At 41.6% G+C, this 24,430-nt stretch overlaps 1 protein-coding gene across 1 annotated transcript; it reads right to left on the bottom strand.

Moving 5' to 3' along the window:
- Positions 1-14,242: 14,242 nt before the first annotated feature.
- LOC307219912 (uncharacterized protein C2orf80) lies at positions 14,243-24,236 on the bottom strand. The gene is made up of 7 exons (XM_079983448.1): positions 23,908-24,236; positions 23,637-23,718; positions 21,181-21,267; positions 19,763-19,846; positions 19,288-19,365; positions 16,061-16,148; positions 14,243-15,072 (listed from the first exon to the last, which is right to left on the bottom strand). The coding sequence occupies exons 1-7, from the start codon at positions 23,946-23,948 to the stop codon at positions 14,996-14,998; spliced, it is 537 nt and encodes a 178-aa protein (XP_079839574.1). The 5' UTR covers positions 23,949-24,236; the 3' UTR covers positions 14,243-14,995.
- Between the last annotated feature and the right edge of the window lie 194 nt (positions 24,237-24,430).

A 24,430-nucleotide genomic window follows, 5' to 3' on the forward strand; every position in this document is an offset into this window, starting at 1 on the left:
TCGACCTAAATGATTTCCTTCCACCAGAGTGCTTTGCTGTATTCCTGAGTTAGGAATGCAGGTGAAAAATTCTGCCTTGGAATGGGAAGCATGCTTCAGTTTTTGCATGAAAGATCTATGAGTTATAATTAAAATTAAAATACCGGCCTGTACCCTCAGGGTATACTTGGAGCCAGTAGGCGTTCTGCTCTTCCCTGCCTCGGATTACAATAACATTTATTTCCTGCACGCATCCGTTTTGCTTTACGCTTACATTTTTCACAAGCAATTTCTTCACAGCAGTCCATGGCGGGGTGGGGGGGAATGTAACATCAGAGCTGACCCTTGGAGGCAGAGGAAAAGCTGCCACTGGAATTCAACACTGTAGCAATTACCTTTTCTTTAACATTCAATAAGCTATGTTTTACTTCTCCTTTTATGAGAGATGTTCCCATCCGCGAGCCCTTCTGCCAGCCAGCTCCTTCTTTCCCAAGCCACTTAGCTCAGGTCTTTTTAAAGAGGGAGATTGTTTTTGAACAAGCTTTTCCTGGCACGGCTCCTTCGCCTCGCAGAAGCGATCAGGCAGTGGGCATAGTTCATTCCCACTGCAAGGCCGCCGCTACCACCACAAACAAACATCCACGTCCCTAGAAAGGGGGCCGCTTTTCTTCTGCTAATGGGATTGGCACCGTTTAGAGCCGTCTGCTAGGACATTGTCTGCAGCCACAGCTAGAGAAACATTATTCAAAGGCCATTCAGGCCCCAGAAGAAGCGGCAGAGCCGAGTAATTATCGGAGACTCTCCATTAAGGAGGGCATCCCTGCTCTTTGTCTGCATGGCTTTAATAAAGCTCACTAATAGGGTTGGTGGGGGAGGGGCCCCCTAATGGCTCCAAACAAAACCCTTTTTCTTTTCTCCCCCACCCCACCTCACCCCACCCCACCGCCTCCTTGTTACAAGAAGTGGCTTTATGGAAACTGACAGCAAAGCCATAAGTTACCATACTGAATAATGACCTTCAGGAAAACTTTGTGTGAACCCAAATGCTTTCGAGACGCACGTCTTCAGTGCCATCGGAATATCTCTTGCACCCCTTCACGTTTAGGCGTTTCTCTCCTCTCCTTGCCTCCTCTCTCCTGCATGTGGTGCGTGAGGACCCTGTTGCAACAGTTTAATAAAGATCAGGCTTACAAGCTGCTTTGCTTCTCAATATTCTCTGGTTGGCCTCTGTTATTTTCTGCTACAGATAGGGAACCCACTTAAGGACTCTATATGGGCACTTGGATACCCCACAAGGGAAAAGGAGCAGGTTTTTTCCTACATCACTTGCATGAGGGAATCTCAACATATAGCACAGTTAACAGGAGAAAGCAGCTTAATGTGAGCTGCCCAAGTCAAACAATGATCGATGGAGCTGTCATCAGATTTGCTGCTCTGATGCCTTGGGTGAGGGCAGATAGACAGCTGCAAGGAAAATGGTCCCCGCTGTCAGTGGTGCAGTTAGGAGAATAATTTTAGGTGCTGGACTTAATGGTCTTTTGTGGGAGGTACCTCTTTAGAAGTTCAGGTGCATTAACTTACTTCCGTATGTGGTCACTAAACCAACCCTGCAGTGTTGGGGTGCCCTCCTGCTCATTCTGCTAAATTGGGCCTTGGGTGCCTGCCCTACATGGCTGGGTTTCTCAAATGAGCTGAACGTCACAGCATTGCCCATCTGGATGGCAGCTGCATCCATCTCATAGGTCCAGAGAGTTTAATAAAAGCAAAACAAACAAACAAACAAAAAGGGGGGAGGACAGTACACAAAAACAGAACAAGGCACCAGTGACGTAGCATGGGGGGGGTGTGAGGGGGCATGGCCCTGGGTGCAAAATACCCCACCTACTTGGGGAAGATGGATGAAAACAGTTGGCCAATTCTGAACAGTTGCACAAGTGGACTTAATTCCCTGTGCACATACCCCGCTTAGCCGAGGCCGGCCCAAGACATTTTGACGCCTGAGGCAGACCCCAAAATGGTGCCCTCCCCAGGGAATAAGGGGTGAGGAAAGATCTCCATCAGGAACAAGAGGAGAAGAAAGATCAACATCAGAATCTGCTGCCTCAGGGAGTGTGACACCTGAGGCAGTAACCTCACCTTGTCTCATGGTTGGGCCAGCCCTGTACTTAGCGATACATTAAATTCCACTCTTTGTAAATATATATCAAAACCACCACACAATGATATCAAAGTAAATACCCCAAACACCAAGTGTTTATAATACTCTCCCCTCCCAAGAAAACTGATACTCTCCAATAATGTCCTAGGTACTTCTGATCGTTTTCGAAAGCTTAATATTGGCTTAATATTTTGAGTGTCACAAGAATGTTTGTTCCTTAAATAATAAGTATTTTTGTGTGTGCCTCAAAACACACTTATCAGTGGAATTTAGGATCTACCAGCAAGAAGGAAAAAAAGAACTTATCCTAAAGACACAAATCAAAGGAGTGCCTTCCGCAGACTTTGCTGAATTCTGCCTAGGAATCTATAAGGATTGTGGCAGAAGTTCATTAAACGTTACACAAAACAGGGTGGATTACCCTCCCCCGTCGCTTTTATTCACTGAAACCCAGCAAAAGGAAACAGTGCCAAGGAATGCCATTTAGCAAATCAGCAATGTGTTTGTTTGCAAGCTATTGTGAATGGATGGATGAATGAAATATTGGATAGGAAAAGGCCATTAAGCTTTGCAAGAGTTATTTAGTTTAGTAAACTTTAGTTATTTAGTTTAGTAAACATGTGCTTGCCATCTTTGTCTCTGTACTTTCTCAGCTTTTGTCTAGATACATGACATGCAGCAGCCTTGACAAATTATTGATGTTCTTTAGTTCATTGACATTGTTTGGCTACTTACACGCAGCTATTTTTCCTTTGAATGCAGCATGCCTCAGCATGCAGTTGTAAGAGTTATTCAGCCAAAGCACCATCTCTAGGCTGAAGGAGAAAAGCTGGTGTTATGGTTAAGATTTAAGGTCTGGTTCTTCTAGAGGACAACTTCACCGCTGGTGTGTGGACATGGCTGCCAACTTTGGATTTCAGTGCCATCCCTTGTGAATTGAATTGGCACAATGGATTTTTATCACATTATCTGTGCCAGTTGGTTTACCAGTGCCAGAATATTTGTGTTATTAACATGATTGACTTTTGTGAATGTAATTATCTCCATCGGTACTTTTGGGGGAGCATTTATTTCTGACTTCATTTATTACAATCCTCCCTCCCCGCCTCCGCTGCAACTCAAGATAATTCAAGCATCTGTTAATATTTTAAATTTTATTCGGGGCTTTTTGCCCTGCCAGACAAACCTAGAAATATCTTTCTGCCACTTCCCAAAACACTCCACTCTGTCCACGATCTGTAGGGTCTGAAACAAAAATAACATCTTCGGCAATACATTCATCTTTATAGCTGCAATTCGACCCAACAAGGAAAGTTTCAATCTTGACCAGATCTCTAAATCTTTCTTAATTTCTGACCAGCATTTTTCATAACTATCTTTAAATAGATTCAAATTTTTGGCAGACAAGTTTACCCCTAGGTATTTTACCTTTTTAACAACATTTAACTCTGTCTCTTTCTGAAACCCATCTATTTCCAACCTGTATTCCTTGTACCAACCGGTCTTCCCTAATCATGTTCAAAAGCACCTCCAGAACAGAAATAAATAACAGAGGGGATAGGGGGCAACCTTGTCGTGTTCCTTTTTCAATTTTAAATTCTTCTGTCACCACATTGTTTACTATCAGTTTAGCTTTCTGCTCTGAATAAATTGCCTCTATTCCATTTTCAAACCCCCGTCCCACTCCCATCCCTTCCAAATTTTTCTTCATAAACCTCCAAGAAATGTTATCAAAGGCCTTCTCCGCATCAACAAAAATTAACACTGATTTTGTATTAATGTTGGTTTGCAAAAGTTCCAAAATATCAATAATATTCCTAGTATTATCAGACAAATGTCTTCCTGGGAGAAAGCCTGCCTGGTCCTTGTGAATTACTTCATTTAATACTTTTTTAAATCTACTTGCCAAAATATCTGCAAAAATTTTGTAATCCACATTTAGGAGTGAGATGGGACGGTAGTTCTTAAGTTGAGTCTTTTCAGTTTCCACTTTAGGGATCAATGTGATGAAGGCTTCTTTCCACGATTCCGGTGCCTTCTTCCCCTCCAAAATCTGATTGCATACCTCCATTAATGGTTGTATCAAATAATCTTTCAATATCTTATAATACTTGGAGGTAAGCCCATCCGGACCTGGAGATTTGCCTAGTTGCATATTCTGCATGGCACCCTTTATTTCTTGTTGTGTTATTTTATGATTCAGGATTGTTCTCTTTTCCTGGGCAAGTTTTGGTAAACCATTTGTTTTCAAAAATTGGTCTATCTCCTTCTCCTCTTGTGGCCCTTGAGTATAGAGCTTTTTGAAATATCTCTGGAAACACTTCCTAATTTCTTCGAGTTTCTGGATATCTTTCCCTTCAATCTCTAGATTGGTGACTGTATTCAATTTTTGTCTCTTTTTCAATTGCCATGCTAATAGTTTCCCACACTTGTTAGCTGATTCAAATGATCTTTGTTTCATTTGTTTAATTTTCCACTCAACTTCTTGATTTATCAATTTCGCGTACTATCAATTTTGCTAAAATTTAATTTCTCTCAAGATCTCCTTCGATTTTGGCTTAGATCTCAACTTTTTCTCTCCATCTCTTATCTTCTCTAAAATCTTATCTTTTTTCCCATTCCAAATTCTTTTCTTTATCGTGTTCTGTTGTATCAGAAACCCTCTCATAACTGCTTTGCTTGCATCCCAGATTGTTCTCCTTTCCACCGTAGTATTCAAATTTATTTCAAAATAATCTTTCAAGGTTTTTTGGGCCTTCTTCACAATCTCCTGATCTCTTAATAGGGTGTCATTCATTTTCCATCTAAAGGAGCCGATTGGAGTAAGTCTTAATTCCATTTTCATAGCGTTATGGTCGGAGCAAGTTTTTGGGCAGATTTCCACTTTTCTAATCATAGGTGCCAGCCTTCTAGTTGTCCATATTTGGTCTATTCTTGTCCATGACAGATGAGCCTCAGAAAAGAAAGTTCCTTCTCTACCTAAGGGATTCTTAGTCCTCCAAATATCGATTAAGTCCATATTGTCAGTTAGTTCAAAAAAAGTTTTGGGTAGTCTGCCATCTTTTGTTAGACTTAGGTCTTGTGACTTATCCATATTTGTAGAGACCACTCCGTTCATATCTCCCATCATAATGATGTTGGTGTAGTCCAAATAGTCCAGGATTGTCTCATGCAGTTTCCTATAAAATTCTGATTTCCCCTCGTTCGGTGCATAAATTCCTAATAGCAAAAATTTTTCTCCTTGGGCCTGTATTTCAATAGCCAAAACTCTTCCTTGCTCATCTTTGAATAAAAATTTTGGTGACAGGCTCTCCTTTGCATAAATCACCACTCCTCTTTTCTTTACTTTATCTGATGAGATGAATTCTTGGCCTAATCTTTTATTAATCAAAACTTTTCTATGGAGCCTGGTCACATGTGTTTCCTGCAAGCAGATGATGTCCAATTGTTCTTTTTTCAATATATGAAAAATTCTTCTTCTTTTCTCTGGGGAATTTCCGCCATTTATATTCCAACTAAGAAGCTGCAGAGACATCCTGGGTCAATCTATTGGTCCTGTGGTGACGTCCCTTTCTTTTGGTCCTCTGGTCCCGAGGGTGTAGGTGCCAGTATAGGTGTAAGCGGTGGCGGTGGCCAGGCTCCTGTTGTCCCTTTCTGTAGATCCTCTTCGTGGTCGTTCAAGAACTTTTGTTGGTCTTCTGCTGTTCTAATTTTAACTTTCTTTCCTTTGAAATTAAAAGATAGTCCTTGAGGAAACTCCCACCTGTAAGGAATTGAGTTGCCTCTCAGTAATTTTGCAAGTTCTATGTACGTCGCTCTAAGATCCAAAAGCTGTTTTGGTATGTCTCTGTAAATTTCAGCTCTGTTGCCGTGGATGTCAAGTGATTTTCCAAAATGAAGGCCTAATATTTTATCTCTCTCTTGCTTAGATCTTAAAATGATCAAACAGTCTCTGGGTTTATCCCTCCTCGTCACTCTTCCCAATCTGAAAGCAGTCACAATTTTAAAATCCTTATCCTCTTCAATACCCCAGAACTTTGAAAATTCTAATGTCAGATAACCAATCAGATCTTCCTGTTCAAGTTCTGGAATAGCTCTAAGTCTAAGATTGCTTTCCCGATTTCTCAGTTCAGTCATCGACCAGTAGGCCTGCTGTTCACTAATCTGTTTATGCAACGGCTTCACCTCCACCTTTAATGCCTCAACTTTCAAGCTGGCTTCCTCTGCTTTTTGTTTGGCTTCCTCAGCCAGTTTGTGATTCTCTGCTGTTGCTTCTTGAAGATTCCCAATTGCTTGTGTGTGTTGAGCCACCTGGTCAGTCAATTTATTTATTGAGGATGTGGCTTGATCAATTTTAGTCGAATGTTCGTCCGCCTTTTTATTTAGAATTGCCAGTTGTTCTAGGATCTGATTTAAAACTTTTTCAGATCCTCCTGAAGCCATATCCCCTGTAGATGTCTGCTCAACAGCCCCTTTTTGTATTTCTAGAACAGCTGGGACAGATGATCTACGTGGTTGGGAAGTCAAAGTTGTTTGTACCAATTGTTTTGCCTTTATTTTAGCCAGCCTTGTTTTCCCTGCGTCACTCATTCCAATCCCGTCTGTGTATCAAGGTCAGACTGTATGTGTTCCCATGAGAGAGACAGTTCCAAAGTATAAACAACCAGGCAGCAGAGAATCAAAACAAAATATAGTTCCCAGAGAATTATAAATCCAAAGTCCTCTAGGGGGAGTAATAAAGTTCAACCGAAAGAAAGAGGTTTTTCCTTCTTTACAGTCCCAATAATCCAAAGAAGAAACAACTGAAGTTCTAAAAGGTCTTTTAGTTTCTTTTTAGCATTAAGCTTTTCCCAACTTAATACAAAGTCTCAGAGAGGGTGCAAGAAACAGTTTCCCTATTTCTTCTATGGTGTAACGTTTACATGCAACACTTTCAACCTTAAAAACAATATCAGCAGTTTGGCAGTTTGACAGTTCTTCTTTACCCTGGCAGCCCACAGATTTGGTTTCTTCAATTATTTATAAATCCCAAAGGAAGAAGGAAGATCCAGTCAGAAAATCAGCATAGATACTCCAAAATTGTCTCTTTTAATCCCTGCCAAAAGTTCAATAGTCTGCACGATAATCCAATCTTTTTTATAGTTCTTTCAAAGCGCTTCCCGCTTGTCAAACTTTGCTTTGATCTCTTAAGCACGGTCGGGAAACGGACTTCCTGGTTACGTTTCCCGTTTTCAGCCAAATTAAATACTTTAGTCCCGATAATTTTTAAGTCCCCTTACTCACGGGTTGTAGTTGCAAATCTGATGTTCCAAGAAGAAAGGTCGGCGCTCATCAGCAGCAGCCGCGCGGCTTTGCTTCCCGCAGAAAGAGCGATGAACTCACAGCGCCGCTCCCCCTTTCACGTTCCGGAGCCCCTTACGGGGTTCCTTCTCCGTTTCTGGGGGGGCTTCTGGCGCCCGCCGAGTCCCACGGCCACGAGCTCACTCTGCCCGTGGTTTTTCTTGATGGGTCGCCGCTATGCCGCAGCGAACGACCCTTTTCTGCGGAGCCCCTCTTCAGAGCACGAAGAGGACCGCCATTGCTGTTTCGCGCCGCCTCCGGAAGTCCGGATGCAAAAGAGAGAGGGGGGTTTGCCCTGCCAGATTTAAGGTTATATTATGAAGCTGCGGCTTTCTGCTGGATGAAAGATTGGTTACTCCTTGAGAACACTGACGTCCTAGATCTGGAAGGGTATAATAATGTTTTTGGATGGCATGCATATTTGTGGTACGATAAGGTAAAGGTAAAGGTTCATAAAATGTTTAAAAACCATATTGTCAGGAAAGCTATATTTATGGTCGGGACAAAATACAAAGACTTATTGGAAGGTAAGACCCCGAGGTGGTTATCACCAGCGGAGGCCAAGGTTCGAAAAAAACCCAATATGGAGGCCGGATGGCCGAAATACTGGGAAATAATAGAAAAAATTGGAGATAATTGGAGGCTGCAGAGCTTTGAAAAATTAAAGAATAGGGTGCAAGACTGGTTTCATTATGCTCAAATTCAAGAGGTTTTTAAGTCAGACAAAAAAATAGGATTCCAGGTGGAAAAATCGAAATTAGAGACAGAACTGTTAGAACCTAAGACCAAGGTGCTTTCGAGAATGTATAACTTGCTGCTTAAATGGAACACCCAGGATGAGATAGTCAAATCAGCCATGATAAAATGGGCTCAGGATATTGGGTACAACATTATGTTAGAAGACTGGGAAAGGTTATGGACCACTGGAATGAAATTCACGGCATGTAATGCCCTGAAGGAAAATATTATGAAAATGATATATAGGTGGTACATGACCCCAGTCAAACTTGCAAAAATATATCATCGGTCTGATAATAAATGTTGGAAATGTAAGGAGGCTGAAGGGACGTTCTTTCATCTTTGGTGGACTTGTCCAAAAGTGAAGGCCTTCTGGGAAATGATCTATAATGAGTTAAAAAAGGTGTTTAGGTACACCTTCCCTAAGAAACCAGAGGCCTTCCTCCTGGGCATTGTGGACCAAAAGGTGTTAAAGAAGGATAGAACTTTTTTTATGTATGCAACTACAGCAGCAAGAATACTCATTGCAAAATATTGGAAGATACAAGACCTTCCCACGCTGGAAGAGTGGCAGACGCAGTTGATGGACTATATGGAACTGGCTGAAATGACTGGCAGAATCCGAGATCTGGGAGAAGAGACAATGGAAGAGGACTGGAAGAAATTTAAGGACTATTTACAAAAACATTATAAGTTGTATGAATGTTAAGAATCTGCATGACTTGGAAATTTTAGCTCCTGCAATTAGATTAGGAAAATAGAAAGTTAAGTTATAAGTAAGAAAAAGTTGAAATTTAAAGTTATTTTATGTATTATCTTAAGGTATAAATATTTGACAAAAGGTACTTTAAATTTAGAAGTAAAACACTCTGAAATATATAAATAAGATACGAAACAAGGTAATAATTTGCTGATATGTTTATTGTAAAGAACGCAGGGTGAGGGAGATGCGGGGAAGTCCAGTTAGTAACCTAAAAATGTATTTTGAAAGTTGGATTGTTTTTCTTTCTTTCTTTTTTCTGGTTTGTCCTTCTTTTTCTTTTCTGTAAACTGAAAATGTAATAAAAATTTTAATAATAATAATAAAAAAGATAATTCAAGCATCTGGTGAAGCAGAATGTAGCCCACATAAGCTGATGCCACAATAAATGTTTTGCTCTTTAAGATGCCATATTATACTTATTTTCTGCTTTCTGAACAGGTAGCATTCGAGGCAGAATCTGGTGGCTCAAAGACCTAGTAGAACTAGGAAATAGTTAAGCCAAGCAAGCAAAATAAGTTATTTCCTTCTTCATGTGGCTCTCAGGTTCTTTGGCTTTTCAGACCCTGACACTAGTAAGTCATCAGGCAGTGACTGCAGTTTTATTGGTTGTAAAATTGTGCTGGCAGCATCCTTGCAGAAACCCTCTGCTGGTCCATAGCCCAGAAGAACTATGGGAGAGTCATAGTGACATGTTACCAAACTCCACACAACATAATGGTCACTTCATACAGAGTCTGGTTTTAGAGTACATCTTGTTTCCTTCTGCCTTGCCATATCTATACTTTCCAAGTTTCCACATTTTAAATTATAGTGATTTGACATTTTCTGGCACACTCCTTCACTTCCAAGTTGAAATGTCCAATAGTAAAATGTCCAGTGGTAATAATTTAAGCACTGCCCATGGTTACACTGATGTGGCTAGTACTACTGGCAATTGTCAGGGTCAGATTCTACAGTATACAGGTCCCTGCCTTTCAATATCCCCACTGAGAGACAGTACTACTATTTTTACTTTCCTTTGGATTGGTACTGTGCCCCAGACAAAGATTCATCTGTGACAACCCAAAGCATTGCGGCCTTCAACTCCGGCTAGGCTTGTTCTAGAGGTCTAAACCACTGAGCCTCTTGGGCTTGCCGATCAGAAGGTCGGTGGTTTGAATTTGTGCGACAGGGTGAGCTTCTGTTGCTCTGTCGCTGCTCCTGCCAAGCTAGCAGTTCGAAAACACGCCAGTGTGAGTAGATAAATAGGTACCACTGTGGAGGGAAGATAAATGGCATTTCCGTGCACTCTGGTTTCCATCAAGGTGTTCCATTGCTCCAGAAGTGGCTTAGTTATGCTGCCCACTTGACCTGGAAAGCTGTCTGTGGACAAACGCTGGCTCCCTCGGCCTGAAAGCGAGATGAGTGCTGCAACCCCATAGTCACCTTTGACTGGACTTAACAGTCTAGGGGTCCCTTACTTTTTATTCCCAAGGACTCAGGACCATTCTGTCAGTTCATGCACCTCGGGCCCATCCCCTACCAGCCATGCCTCTGTTCCTTGGCATTTCAGGTCCCCTGATCACCCAAGTATGCCCAAGTTAGGAAGAAGATGGGAAGCTGCCTTATCAATCTGATGGTGCGACCATTGGCCCTTCGCCTGTCTTGTCTATGCTGCCAGTAGCTCTGAGGATTTCAGATTTCCCAGCACTACCTGGAGAAGTTGGGCACCTGAGCCCAGGGACAGGGTCTGATCATTTCGGTTGCCACAATCGCACCTTCAAGATGAAGCATGCAAACTGATTCTCTCCCACGCTGGGAGAGGTGGGTGGGGTTGGCAAAAATTGTAGTCCCTTGCCTAGAACCATCAGCAGGCAAAGCTCATACTCTCTTACTACATCACTACAGTTGAACTTGCAAAAATGTAGAGATATGTTAATAGGGCACAAGGGGTGAAAAGATAATTACAGTGGTACCTTTGGTTACAAACTTAATTTGTTCCGGAGGTCCGTTCTTAACCTGAAACTGTTCTTAACCTGAAGCACCACTTTAGCTAATGGGGTCTCCCGCTGCCGCTGCGCGATTTCTGTTCTCATCCTGGGACAAAGTTCTTAACCTGAGGTACTACTCCCAGGTTAGCTGAGTCTGTAACCCGGTGTTTGTAACCAGAGGTGTTTGTAACCCGAGGTACCACTGTATTCAATGTCTCCTGTGCGGGGGGTGGGGGAGGCATTAGATAGATAGATAGATGATAGATAGATAGATGATGATAGATAGATAGATAGATAGATAGATAGATATAGATAGATAGATATAGATAGATAGATAGATAGATAGATAGATAGATAGATAGATAGATGATAGATAGATAGATGATAGATAGATAGAGTCCTCCCACATTCAGATTTCCTCATGGATTTGCAGATAAAAATTACTTCCATAGAGCTTTCCCTCAGAAACCCATGCATGTCAGTTTTCTTTCAGCAATGTAGCATAATAAGGAAAGGCAATTCATGCTGTTTCCTGCTGCCGAACATCATGATTAGAGAGATGACTGCCACCCCAGCACTATGCTGGACAATCTGGGAAGAAAGCAGACGAAAAGCAGATTGCTGCACGTCCAAATGCCCTCCACACCTGGCTGCTAGAAACCTTTTGTGCTTCTTTGTTGTGCCGTATCTTCGGGCTGGAGGCTTTCAAGGGACCTTTATTCCTCTGATTACAAAATTAGTGTTGGGTTTAATGAGATTTCTCCTTTTATTTGTGTCTTCTCCTGGCTTTCTTCCTTCCGTTTGATGGTACAACCATTTGCTCTTATCTATCTCCATGGTGATGTGTCTTGTCCCAAGCCTGCGTCTCCCTCCCTCCCTCCCTCCCTCCGTTTCTCTCCATACCCCCCCACCCCACCCCCCCAACTACTTGTGATGCTGTGGGGATTTAGGTTGCCTGCTTAAAACCCTCTAAAGTAATACATGGAAACAAATTGGTTCTGTAAATAGATCTCATCTTCAAAGTAAGATGGTTTTCTAGAAAATCTGGCCTCTCCCTCTTTGCTTGGAAAGCAACTCTGTTTTACAGTCATTACAGTGAACATCTCCATGAATACAGAGGACATACAGGAACTCTGCATAGAAGTCCTATTAAGGACCTTCTACAGGAGTTAAAGCCTGTAAACTGAGGCTACTTTTTATGCTCTTGTTTTAACTATTATTTATTTACATTTGCTTATATGCATTTATAATCCGAAGGCCTCAGGGCAGGAAATAGAAACATGTAAAACAAAAATTAATCTAAATTCAAACAATTATCAGTAGCTGGTTAGCCTACAGTTTTAGGTGGAAAGCACTGTGGTAATGTATGCAGTGCTTAATTTCTAAAACAAGACGTACTAGGAACAAACTTGTGTAGACATCAGGCCCTCTTCTCTTCTCTTCTACTTCCAAAGGCCAAATATACATGATTAGTGGCTGCCCTATAACTTAGTGGAAAGACACAGTCTAAGCACATCAGGGACACCAGCTCCTGGGAGCAGAGCCCTTTTGAGCCCCTCAAATATTTTGGGGGTGGGGTCCGGCCCCCATCCATGTCCAAAAAGCACAGAGGTGAAATGTGGAGCTGACCGCAGCGTGACACTTACTTTGTCAGTTAAGATGCTCCAAGTTACTGCATTCACTGCAATGACGCCACATGCGTGAAGGCTGAGCCCTGCAAACTGAGTACAGGTACTAGAGCTGCACCATAGTGATGGGAAGGCAACAATGGGGGCTTATCCACACTTCTGTTCGCCCCACTGCTTTCCCCCAAGTAAACCCATGGCTTAGCACTGAATCGGAACAAATGGCAATCAGGTTTTCTGCAGATTGCCATTTGTTCTGATTTAGCACTAAAGGGCAGGTTTCCAGGGGAAAGGCAAAATTGTTCAGACCCATGCCTAGTAAGCGTGGGGCAAGTGGAAAACTTATTGGACTTCTGCTGTCTAGGACGCGTGTGTATGAGCTCTCAAGCCCTACATAAAGCCTACTAAAGCCCTACATATTTTCAAAAATATGTAGGGCTTTAGTAGCCCATACTAAACTGCTGGATGAAGAGAACATAAGCAGAGCCCAGCATCCTGTTCTCTCACTGGTCAACCAGATGCCTGTGGGAAACCAGCAAAGCAGGATTCGAGCACAAGAGCGCTCTCCCCTCCTGTGGTTTTCAACAGCTGGTATTCAGAAGCATTGCTGATTCATAAGTAAAACAGCAGCAGTGGGCTAGGGAAGGGCTGTAGCTCAGAGATGCATGTAGAAGCTCCCAGGTTCAGCTTCTGGCATTTCCAGGTACAGCTAGGAGACTCTTGTTGGAAACCATGGGCAGCATCTGCCAGTCAATGTAGACAACCGAGACCTAGGCTGGCCAAGTGTTTGACTCAGTATAAGGCAGATTCCTGTGTCCTATGTATTAATTGTTGTAAAAGCAACCACTGCTTCTTATTTGTAATGAAAGGGAAACACAGTCACAATTTTAACTTTTTTCATTAGACTTTCTATTTAACTGTGAGTGAGTGGCCTGATTCTCACATAGCGCTGAGTCAAAACCATGTGGTGAAAAATCACAGATGATTTGCTCCTCACCAAACCAGTTGCTGTTGTGCTTCTTGGAGTTAAGCCATGGTTTGGCTTCGCGTTATGTGCGAAGCCAGGCTCATGGTCTGCCTTGGTCCAAACAAACAATGAGCTGTAGCCAAGGGCCAATGACAATCCAGGCTAATAGGCGCAACAATTCCTTATGAGCTGAAGTCAGTAAAAGTTAATTTTCAAACCAAGTTGGCCACAATATCTGGATTCAATCCATTCTCTTGTGGGCGGATTTGTGGGCACAATCAAGAATTTGAAAGAGCAATTTAGTATACGCAAATCTAATGAAATCTGCACTGTCCAGTTCAAAATATATGAACTGCCTGACAAAGGAGGCACTTTCACTTCCCCAGTCAGACCGCTTCTCCCTTATAAGCAAGTGTTTCAGTGGCCTCTAGTGATCATAATGGAAACTGCAGAGTATCACAAGAGTCCAGAATGAACATCGAGATTAAACGGTCTGGTTTGAATGGTGGAACAGGGCCTCCTTTCTAGATCTTACTTGGCTGGAGGCTTCAGATGGGATTGATTGAGCTGCTAGAGTATCAACCTTAATCTAATTTGTGTCTCTCAAATTCACAGCAAATGTGAATCTTGCATAGTTCAAGAGGGCTGTTAGTCTAGCCATCCAGAAATAGATTTGAGTAGTTTGGAGCAAAACAACATGAATGAGATAATCAAATTTATTTTTATTTGTGGCATGCATTTGAGTACCGCCAGAAAAAAGCACTGGAGTTGTGGAAAGAAAACAAAACTGTAAACTGCTACAACTGTTGTTAAAGCAATGTTGGAAACTCCCTGGCTCCTAGTGCTTGAAGTTCCCTTTTTTCTAACATATGAAACTGGTAGCCAATAGGGAAAAGCAACATGTGTATGTTGTGTTTACAGAAATGAGACTTCTAAGATTTAAATATGAGTAGAACAGAGAAGGCTAACTAAACTACTGTGACTGGGATTAGAAGCACTGGGACAACTTATCAGGGTCATGGACAGGAAGGACATCTGCAATCAAATGGCTGCATTGGATAAATTATTGTTTTTATTTATGACACACCCCTGCTTTTATCGACTGGAGAGAGGTTTCTGCCACAATGGTGAAATTGCAAGAGGAGGCAGAGTGTAAGTGAGATGTGCCTAAAATATCTAAATAGAGGTGGGAGATAAACACCTGTAGGAATTCCTAAAGCAACAGTGAAGCCTGTTAAATATAAGGTTCTGGGACAGCACAGCTGTAACTTCCAACAGCACCTTAAGGCTGCAATCCTATCTGAAAGCCCATGAACTTAAGAGTAAACATGGATAGGACCAGGCTGCCTGAAACCAGAAGCTCTGTTGTTAGTAGGGTCTAGTCTCATTTGATTTATTTGAAAAATCTACTTTCTCATGATCTTCCTTTCTTGAAACTAAAAGTTCTGGTTGTTTCTAAATTGTTGTGTCCATTGTTTTTCTTGAGTTGCTGGTGGCATTTCTGTTTGCTTCTGTCCTGTGGAACTTGACACCTTGAAAAAGAGAAAAGAATAGATTGTCATTCCCTCACTCCCTTTGTCATTTAACTTGAAATTGGCTGACATGTTCCTGAAACATTCCTGAGATCAACAGTGAATGTGGATGAAATGTTTTGCTGAAACTGCATACCAATCCTGGGTATTCCCTGTCTAATTCCACTACCGCCCAAGGCTGTCCTTTGATAAGGGAAGGGAAGTCCTTGTAACACCCACTCCCACCAGCTGTGAGCTGGGAAGGGAGGTGAGACTCATGCATGTTATGCGGAGCCTCAGAAAGCTGTCTCCTGTTTGGCAACAAATTGTGCCCATTTGACACAGAAACAGCCCTAAGCATGTGACTATAGTGATATCTGTCTGCTGGAAGTCCAAAGCATGCAATTCACGTAGCACATACTAAAATGAAGAATTGACTTTGAGCTAAAGGAGCCTTCAGCAGAAGCTGTGGGCAAAGTACCACAGGCTGTTTGAAAGGGCTCAGACTTCATAAATGGAAAGGCTGTGTATGCCTGCACTTTGCATCCAGTGCACTCCCACCACTGGTTTGTGAAGTTGTGTACCATGACGTTAGCAACAGTCCCCACCTGCAACATCATTGGGGTTGGCATGAAGGTCTGGGAGGAAATGTATCATGGCTGAGTAATGTCTAATGAGCTAAAAATGTTTGGGCAGAAACCCAAACTCATACAAATCAACAATAATGAGCCACCATTACAATGTCATGTCCACATTGTTGCAGTTTATCCTATCAGTTCAATTGGTCTAGTTATCTCATCATTAGTCCCACTTGGGGAAAATAGCTACATCTCAAAAAAAACTGGCTATTTTTAGTTATCTCCCAATTGTAGCAGAGAGTGACTGATAGATAAGAGAGATTTGCTTGTTGGCAAAACTGAAGTAACAAGTCTTGAGAACTCCCCCCCTCCCTGCCTTACTCCATAACAACCAGTACGCAATTTTGTGAGAGAAGATAATATCCACTTACTCTGTTTCCTTGCATGTTCTGCAGCTTGGGGGGCTGTCAACATGGCAAAAGGATGCAGTGAGAGATTACAAGGATGAATTCGGTGGCCCTGCAGGTTAAACAAAGTCACTTACTTTCGCCCCATAACTTGTGGCAGCAAATATGTGACTACAGTATTATAGGCCATCATTTACATGCTGAGATTATTGGGAGAAACAGGAGTGAAAATGTTTGGTATCAGAATACCAGTAGGTTATTGCAATTACGGTAATAAGCACTAATTATTTATCATTCTAGTTCACCATTTCTGACTTTCCTCTTTGCAATATCTCATCAGGATTGATTTTCGCTGCTGCATTGCTCTTCTATTATTTTTTAGGCACTTAACAATGGAATCTTGTTAGGATTCAATTAACATGACACCTAACACCAGGACATATAGACTATGGGATCTTCTGAAATGTAGCCAATGTTATTTTCCTGCAGCCTATAGCTTAGCACAGAAACATTATTTGCACACTAGATGGCATCCTATGGCTGCTCCCAATGGACAGCTCCGAGAGCGATCCACTCATTGCTTTTCCACTTTAAGACTGGTAGGAAACATTTTAAAAAGTTATTGGGGGGGCGGGGCGGGTGGATTGTGCACATTACTAAAATAATGTCAAGAAACATAGCAGGGGGTTTAAATTTCATTTTGAAAAATAGTGTTGTAACACTTATTTAAGCACTTCTTGTTGTCATTCGTCTCGAGAGACAATGGAGTGCACCTCTGGGGGTGAAGTCAAAATGAAGTGACCTCCCTAGGGCGCAAGCCTGGGCAGTGTAGATGGAGGTTCTGGGCTGGCCAGACAACAAGACCCCCCACTAGGCCTCACTGATGGGGTCCAAAGGAAAGCAGAGCAATACATTTGGCACCAGCTTGGTGGCAGGAATTGCGGGAAGGAGGGGGACAAGGTGCCACCCCCTTAGGGACTCCACTCCAGATTTGTGTAGGGTTTACTCCTTAGCCCTTTCTTCTCCTGAAGATATACCACAAGGCAGCAGAGGTTTAGGATCAGAGTTTCCCATCTCCTAGATGGGCTACCTTTCCAGCTTGAGAAGCCTTCTGGACCACTGAACCCACTTTTGGTGTAATCTTTCCAGTCTGCCAAAGCCTGTCTTCACATGCAGGGGAAGTCCTTAACTTATTGAGGGTTTGAGACCCTCACCTGGTTTAGCCAGCCAGTCTATTGTGCAGATATTTTAATATATTTTAAAATGTAGCTGGGAAGTGTTTTAGGTGAATAAAAAGGGTGATAATACTGAAGGTGTGCTGAATGGTTGTAGGGTTACCTGCCCAATACATCAAGACATATACAAAACCATGTCCATAGGGGGGAAGAGAGTAGCTGTAATAGCAACCCAGAGCTGCAGAAATTACACTACTATTTTTTTTTCTTTTTAAAAAGTCAGTGCACATGCTCTGAATGCTTAGGTTTAATTCCCATCATCTCTACTTAAAGGATCTTAAGTAGTCAGGCTGCAAAAGATTATTCTGCCTGGGACCTGGGACAGCTGTTGCCAGCTGGGAGTAGATGGCAATAGGATAGTTGGACTAATAATCTCAGTACAACACAGGCTTACATGAATCAAATTGTGAAAAGAAATGATTGCAAAGAGTCCAATGCTCAAAATCCAACCGAAAGAATGGAACATGTATTCTCCTGTATTATACAAGAGGGCTGAGCTGCTTATTTGGCCTCTGTTGCAGTCCTGCAGATAATATGGGAAGTATCTAGACCAGGGATGGGGAACCTGCGGCCCTTCAGCTGTTGGGACTTCCTATCAGCCACAGTCAGGATGCCCAGAGATGATGGGAGCTGTAATCCACCTTTCATGTGTGTGTGTAACTCAGCATCACATGTAAGGCTCCTAAATGTTATGAATTAAAAATTTTTAGAGGGCTGGATTGAAAATACCATTGCAGTCTGGCAAGATTTTATAGATTTACAAAGGCAAGAAGGGCACCTTATTTTCTCAGTGACTTCAGTAAAGCTGACCCAGAGGACAAATGGTACTTATCTACAGAACACTCACTGATATAATACTTTTCTCAATATAGTGTCAGCTGGTATAAAGTTTTTTTAAAGAAAAAGAAAAGAAAAAAAAATTCATTGTTTTTCCCCTTTTCTGCATTTTAGCCTGGGGAATATATCCTAGTATGCAGGAGAGAGAAACACACAAAACATTCCCAGAAGATCAATTACACAAATATAAAAAGCTTTTATATATGCTTGTATACTAGTCTTACACAGACATTTTGTGGGTTTCTTCATGTCCCCCAGGAGCATAGAAAGATATAAACTAACTAATTAAAACTAACTGGAAAGCCCAACATGGCCAATGTGGAACCCTAATAGCAAGTAAGATTTCAGGTAATTGGCCCCAAATTAATAAATAATGATATTATGATTTCACTTACACATACATGCTTCACGCCACTTCGATATATGAAACAATGCAATATTATCAGTTTTATTTTTAGCTGTACTTGTTGAGGTTATATTAAAAGTTAGTGATGTTTATATATGTGTGTGTGTGTATCATTTAAGCCAGGGGTGTCCAAACTTTTTTCAAAGAGGGCCAGATTTGATGAAATGAACATACATGAGGGCCAATCAAAGTTGTTAAGCTTTTTTTACGATTGAAGTTGTTGAGCTTTTTGGGGGAATTCTTCTGCCACAGGGGCCAGATTAGGTCCCCAAAACAGACTTTGGACATGCCTGGTTTGATCAGTGTGTGTGGCAACATCCATAGGAATAAAAGATTCTGCCTTATATCATCAAGATTATAATTGTTCATTGTGCCCACTACTGAATGCCAATGACTCTTTAGGATAGGGATAATAAACCTGTAGTCCTCCACATTTTGTTGTTTACAACCCCCATCACCCCGATCATTAGCCATGCTGGCTGGTGGTGATGGGAGTTGTAGTACAAACCTGATCCTTCCTTTCCTTATTTAACCTAGAGGTGCCGGGGACTGAATTGAAATTAACTGAAAAACAGCCATACTATAGGTAATAGCATTTGACTGCACTGATTCCTGAACTCAATAATAGAAGCATGGGATAAACATGGGATTTAAACTTATAATGCAGGTTGGGAAGGTCAGTATGAGTAGATTAATGCCCCCAGAAGGAAAGGAAGCCTGTTTGTCACACGGCCTAAAACTGGTAACAGATTAATAATGTGCATGTAACTTACTTTTGCAGAACTCTGCCAGTGTGTTGCACAGGCTCCAGTGGTATAAATCCCAATGACATCTTCAACAGGAATGCTGTTCTGTAGAAACAGTGGTACAGGCCAGTTTTTGTTTTAAATATCTTTCTGCTTTTTATCTAAAACTAAGGGCCCACCAAATTTGTGAGGCAGGAGAAGCAGATGGATGCAAAATTCGTCCTTTCTCCAGTCCCACTGCCCACCTCAGGCAGAGTAAGGGCACTGATTGAAAGCCAATGTTTTGTTTTGCTCTGCTCCAGTAAGAGTAAAAAAAATAAATAGAAAAAGGCAAAGTGCCGAAATAGAGGGCAAATTTTGCAACCCTCAATTTAAGAAAAAACAGTAACTTGCCTGCAAGAAAAATACATCTAAAAGAAAATTTGATAACATATTTTTCCTCCTTGGGAGTCTTACACATCATTTCTATTAAAACAATCAGTATTTAAACAAAGGATTATACCATTAGCATCCCGGCATAAGATGATAAAATCATAGCTTCCCTTTCAATTCGGTTGGGATAACCGTATCGTCGATGAAACGGTAGCTTCCTGTCCAGATGAAATCAAGAAAAAAGTAACAGGTAAATTTATCTAACAATTTATAAGTGATATGTACTGTGGTTTTCACACCTGCATGATGAAATTGAAGAGGAGGGTATCAAAGCCCAAATCTTTCCTAGGTTCAGGGGAGAATGCTAACCTCAGCCACTGCCTGGTGGGCCTTAACAATGATCAGGGCAGAAAGTGGTGGACAAGCAGATTGCTGTGCCAGCCTGGAGCTGTTGCAGCAATCACACCCAATCCTGTCACCTGACAGCAGCAGGGCTGACTTGGGATCCAATGGATCCAAAGGAGTTTTGGACTGTTCTACCTGGGATCCCATTTAAGACTTAATAAAAGTGCGACTGTTGAATTGTGATTTATGCTCCATAGTGTTTTGGAACTGTCAAGCTATAATGTTTTTGTTTGGAGCTCTGGAATATGGACTATTCATTCTGTTTTATAGATCTAGAGGATTGTGGAATATGGGGCAATCCCTTTAAAAAGTCTTTTCTCCCTTTGGCCTCCCGATCCCGTAAGGAGTATGTGGCAAACTATGTGTTGCACAAGTTCAGAGTCCTGTAGGTATGTGACTCAACAAAATACAGGCCAGCTTCATGTACCAAGGATAATGTGAGGATAAATAAGATAACCCTTACAGGTTAACAGAAACTCAAATTAATCTGTATTATCAACATTTGTGGGCATGTCTCCATTCAGATCAATAGAGTTAGGGTTCCTCCAGATTGGTGTTTTATTGTGGGTGCATTTTGCAACATATTTTTGATACAGTAATAATGCATTGGTGCTGAATTTATCCTGCTTTGGTTTGTTCTGTAATGCTTCCCCATCTCCACCACATTATTGCTGTTTGGAGGGGCTATAGCGCAACAAAAGCGGAGTGTGAGAGGAATAAAAAGTTACAAGATTTCAGCAGAAAGTAATTGGATATGCACTGATTGGAAGCGAAGCAGTGTGACTACCCCAAAGCTTTTGCAGATGCAAAGAGTACTGAGAGTGGAATTGCGTGTGACCACTCTGATAGCATCATGAGCACTATCAGCATGAATTTGCAATAAAAAGACCATCTGGAGGGCCCCATAAATGTAAGTTTTTAAATGGGTAGTGGATTAAACATACAGCTCCAGCCAATGCTATTTTTCTAGAAAAAGAGGTGCTAGAACTCACCATGAATGCCTCTCTTATTCTCTTATAATAGCGATGTTGCCCACCTGAGAGGTGCCGGAACTGGGTTCTGGCAAGTTCCAGCTGAAAAAAACCCTGGCTCCAGCTTTCCTGTGCATATTAATAGCATTACTACAACAGTGGGACCTTACACTTGCCTTTTTTCTTTTCCCCAAGGCATTTGGGCTTCTGAATCATTGAGCCAAGGTAAAGCAACATTTATGGCCAGGTCATAGTGAGCCTAGAAGCGGGGGGAAAAAAGGACATTGGGTATAATATTATGTTTGAGGACTGGGAAAGGTTGTGGACCACTGGGCTGAACTTCACTGCATGTAATGCTCTGAAGGAAAATGTTATGAAAATGATATATAGATGGTACATGACCCCAGTTAAACTTGCCAAGATATACCATTTGTCTGATAATAAATGTTGGAAATGTAGAGAGGCTGAGGGGACATTCTTTCACCTCTGGTGGACCTGCCCTAAAGTGAAGGCCTTCTGGGAAATGATATATAATGAGTTGAAAAAGGTATTTAAGTATACCTTCACTAAGAAACCAGAGGCCTTCCTTCTGGGTATTGTCGGCCAGAAGGTGCTAAAGAAGGACCAAACATTCTTTATGTATGCAACAACGGCAGCAAGGATACTCATCGCTAAGAGCTGGAAAACTCAAGATCTACCCACACTGGAAGAGTGGCAGATGCAGCTGATGGACTATATGCAACTGGCATAGATGACTGGTAGAATCCGAGACCTGGGAGAAGAGAGGGTTGAGGAAGACTGGAGGAAATTCAAGATTTATTTACAAAAATATTGTAATTTGGTTGAATGTTAAGAAGGATGCTAGATCATAAATAATTGCCCACCACTGAATTAGATCTGAATTTGACGATAAGTGAGATTAAGGAAAATACAAACTTTTTGGAGAATTGCTAGATTTTATTTAAATGAGCGGAGATAAGATTGCAAACAAGTGGGTAATTTGCTTGGAAATTTTTTTTGTAACGATGTAAGTGCGAGCGGGAGACGTGAGGGAGTCCAAAGAAGTGACGAAATTATGTTTTGATATAAGCAATGTTGTTTATTATTTATGCATTTGTATTCAAAAAACTTTAATAAATATGTATATATAAAAAAAAAGAAGCGAGGGAAAAAAGTTTTTGTGTGATGTGAAACTACATGATTTCTTTGCACAACAGCTTAGTGAAACTCAAATGTGTTACATGTGTGATGCTGACCCACAGGGTTTGGATTGGTTTGGTCTACTTTTGGATTGCTTTAACCACCTACCCTTGAAAAGAGAACTTAGCACAGCTCAAACACGTGTGCTGTTGACTCACAGGGTCTGTGTTATCTTTGGTTACGTTACACAGCCTATCCTGCAAATAAAATTCCCAATAGGAAGCACTGGTTGCTGCATTGATTCAGTGCATTTGTGCAAAAGCTGAACGTGTCCTGATTTTCCAGGGACAGCCCCTAAATTATGAAAGCCATCCCAGCTTCTGATGTGATCCTGAAATGTCCTGATTTCCCCAGCCAGTGCTGCAGCTGCTGAGCTCAGAGAGGAGGATGAGCCTGTGTTTGTCCTGAGTGACTGCAGTGGTGGAGCATCCTGTTGTCTCTCCATGGCTGCCACTGCTGGCCTGCTCCCCCTGGGAGCAGAATTCCCTCAAAGAATTCTTTGAGGGAAAGAATGTGTTTTGAATATGTTTTAAGGGTGAAGTGTGCATGCAGCCACAGCTACAGTGCGCAATGAAAGTATTTGTTTCCTGTACACCTGACTCACTTCTGAATGGAAGATGCCACTTTTTGGCATGCTACAATTAAATAGCCACCTCTACTGGTGGCTGTGTCCAATGAGCATGTCTGCCAGCAGCACAGAGCTGACACAATGAGCCAAAGGGTCCTCCTCCATAAGCAAGGAAATTACATCCTTCATACATCCTTTATACATCATTCCTTAGTGGGGGAATGAAGTTTCTCTGAATGATAAAGACATTAGATTTGTTGTTGTTGTTGATTTCATTTCTATACCGCTTTATATTTTTAAGAAAAATCTCAAAGCTATTTACAGAATATTAAAACATCAATAAAACAACCTGAAGAAAGTCAAATATAGAGTATACAGTCAAAGCAACATAATTAACAGAAAACTAAAACTAAAATGTTATCTTAAAGATTTCAAAATAAAACATTACAAAGGAGGACAACTACAGAATACATATTTAACACAAAGTTAACAAAAAAAATCTTAAACATTTCAATAAATAAATAAATAAATAACATTGCTAAGTGAAGTCAAATATAAAATGCACATTTAAAACAGCATAATTAACAAGAGAATAAAATATCATAGTTATTATGCATCACCTGGATTCTCCTTATTGCCTTATACTCAGTCAATTTCTAGCTCAGGATTGTCTACACCGAATGACTGTCTACATTGCCCCTCCATGCTGCCAGGCAAGGAGCACTCCCAGTCCTACCTAGAGATGTCAGGGATTTAACCTGCGATCATCTGCATGCAAAACAGATGCTGTACTACTGAACTGCAGCCTTCCTCAAAGGGTTTTGGCTAAAAGCCAGCAAGAATGTAAAGTAGTTGCTTACCAAGTCATCTAGAAAGGTAGTCTTCCTCTTTCCTTGTGGGTCAAATTCATTTTCCCGAAGTCTGACACCAACATAATCTCCCCTTCCAGGAAAAGAATAATTTTGAATTAGAACCAATGCTCAGCCACTCAGTGCATTATTATTTATCTGTGTGCGCTGGGGTGGGAGAGGAAAGTGTGAGGTGCTATGCACACTGGGTATAAAATGCAGCTATTAGATGTAAATCTACTTTAAAGTACAGTATATAACAAAAATAGAAGGTGGTACTTACAAGAGTTTTTCAATCTCTTGTTTCAAACGTTTTCTCTCCATTAATTTGTGTGTTCTTTCTCCATGTTCCAGTTGCAAAGGTCCAGTTAGGTAAGAACAATGTACAATGAATGAACATAAGACATTAAGGATAGGTAAGTCAATAAAGGAAAACTAGAAGGTCATGAGATTGTAAGCTTCTCAGGGCATGTATTACAAGTTTTGCTCCTGTTAGCAATTTCAAGATACACAGCCAACTGTAGGCAGACCTGCCAGCTTCCCTGGTTAGAGGCTACTAATAGGAGCCCCTATCCTCCTCCTATGGGATGCGGGTGGTGCTGTGGGTTAAACCACAGAGCCTAGGGCTTGCCGATCAGGTCGGCGGTTCAAATCCCCGCGTTGGGGTGAGCTCCCATTACTCTGTCCTAGCTCCTGCCAACCTACCAGTTTGAAAGCACATCAAAGTGCAAGTAGATAAATAGGTACCGCTCCGGCGGGAAGGTAAACAGCGTTTCCGTGCGCTGCTCTGGTTTGCCAGAAGTGGG

Source organism: Podarcis cretensis, assembly GCF_951804945.1.
Source record: "Podarcis cretensis genome assembly, chromosome: 1".
NCBI classification, from domain to species: domain Eukaryota; kingdom Metazoa; phylum Chordata; class Lepidosauria; order Squamata; family Lacertidae; genus Podarcis; species Podarcis cretensis.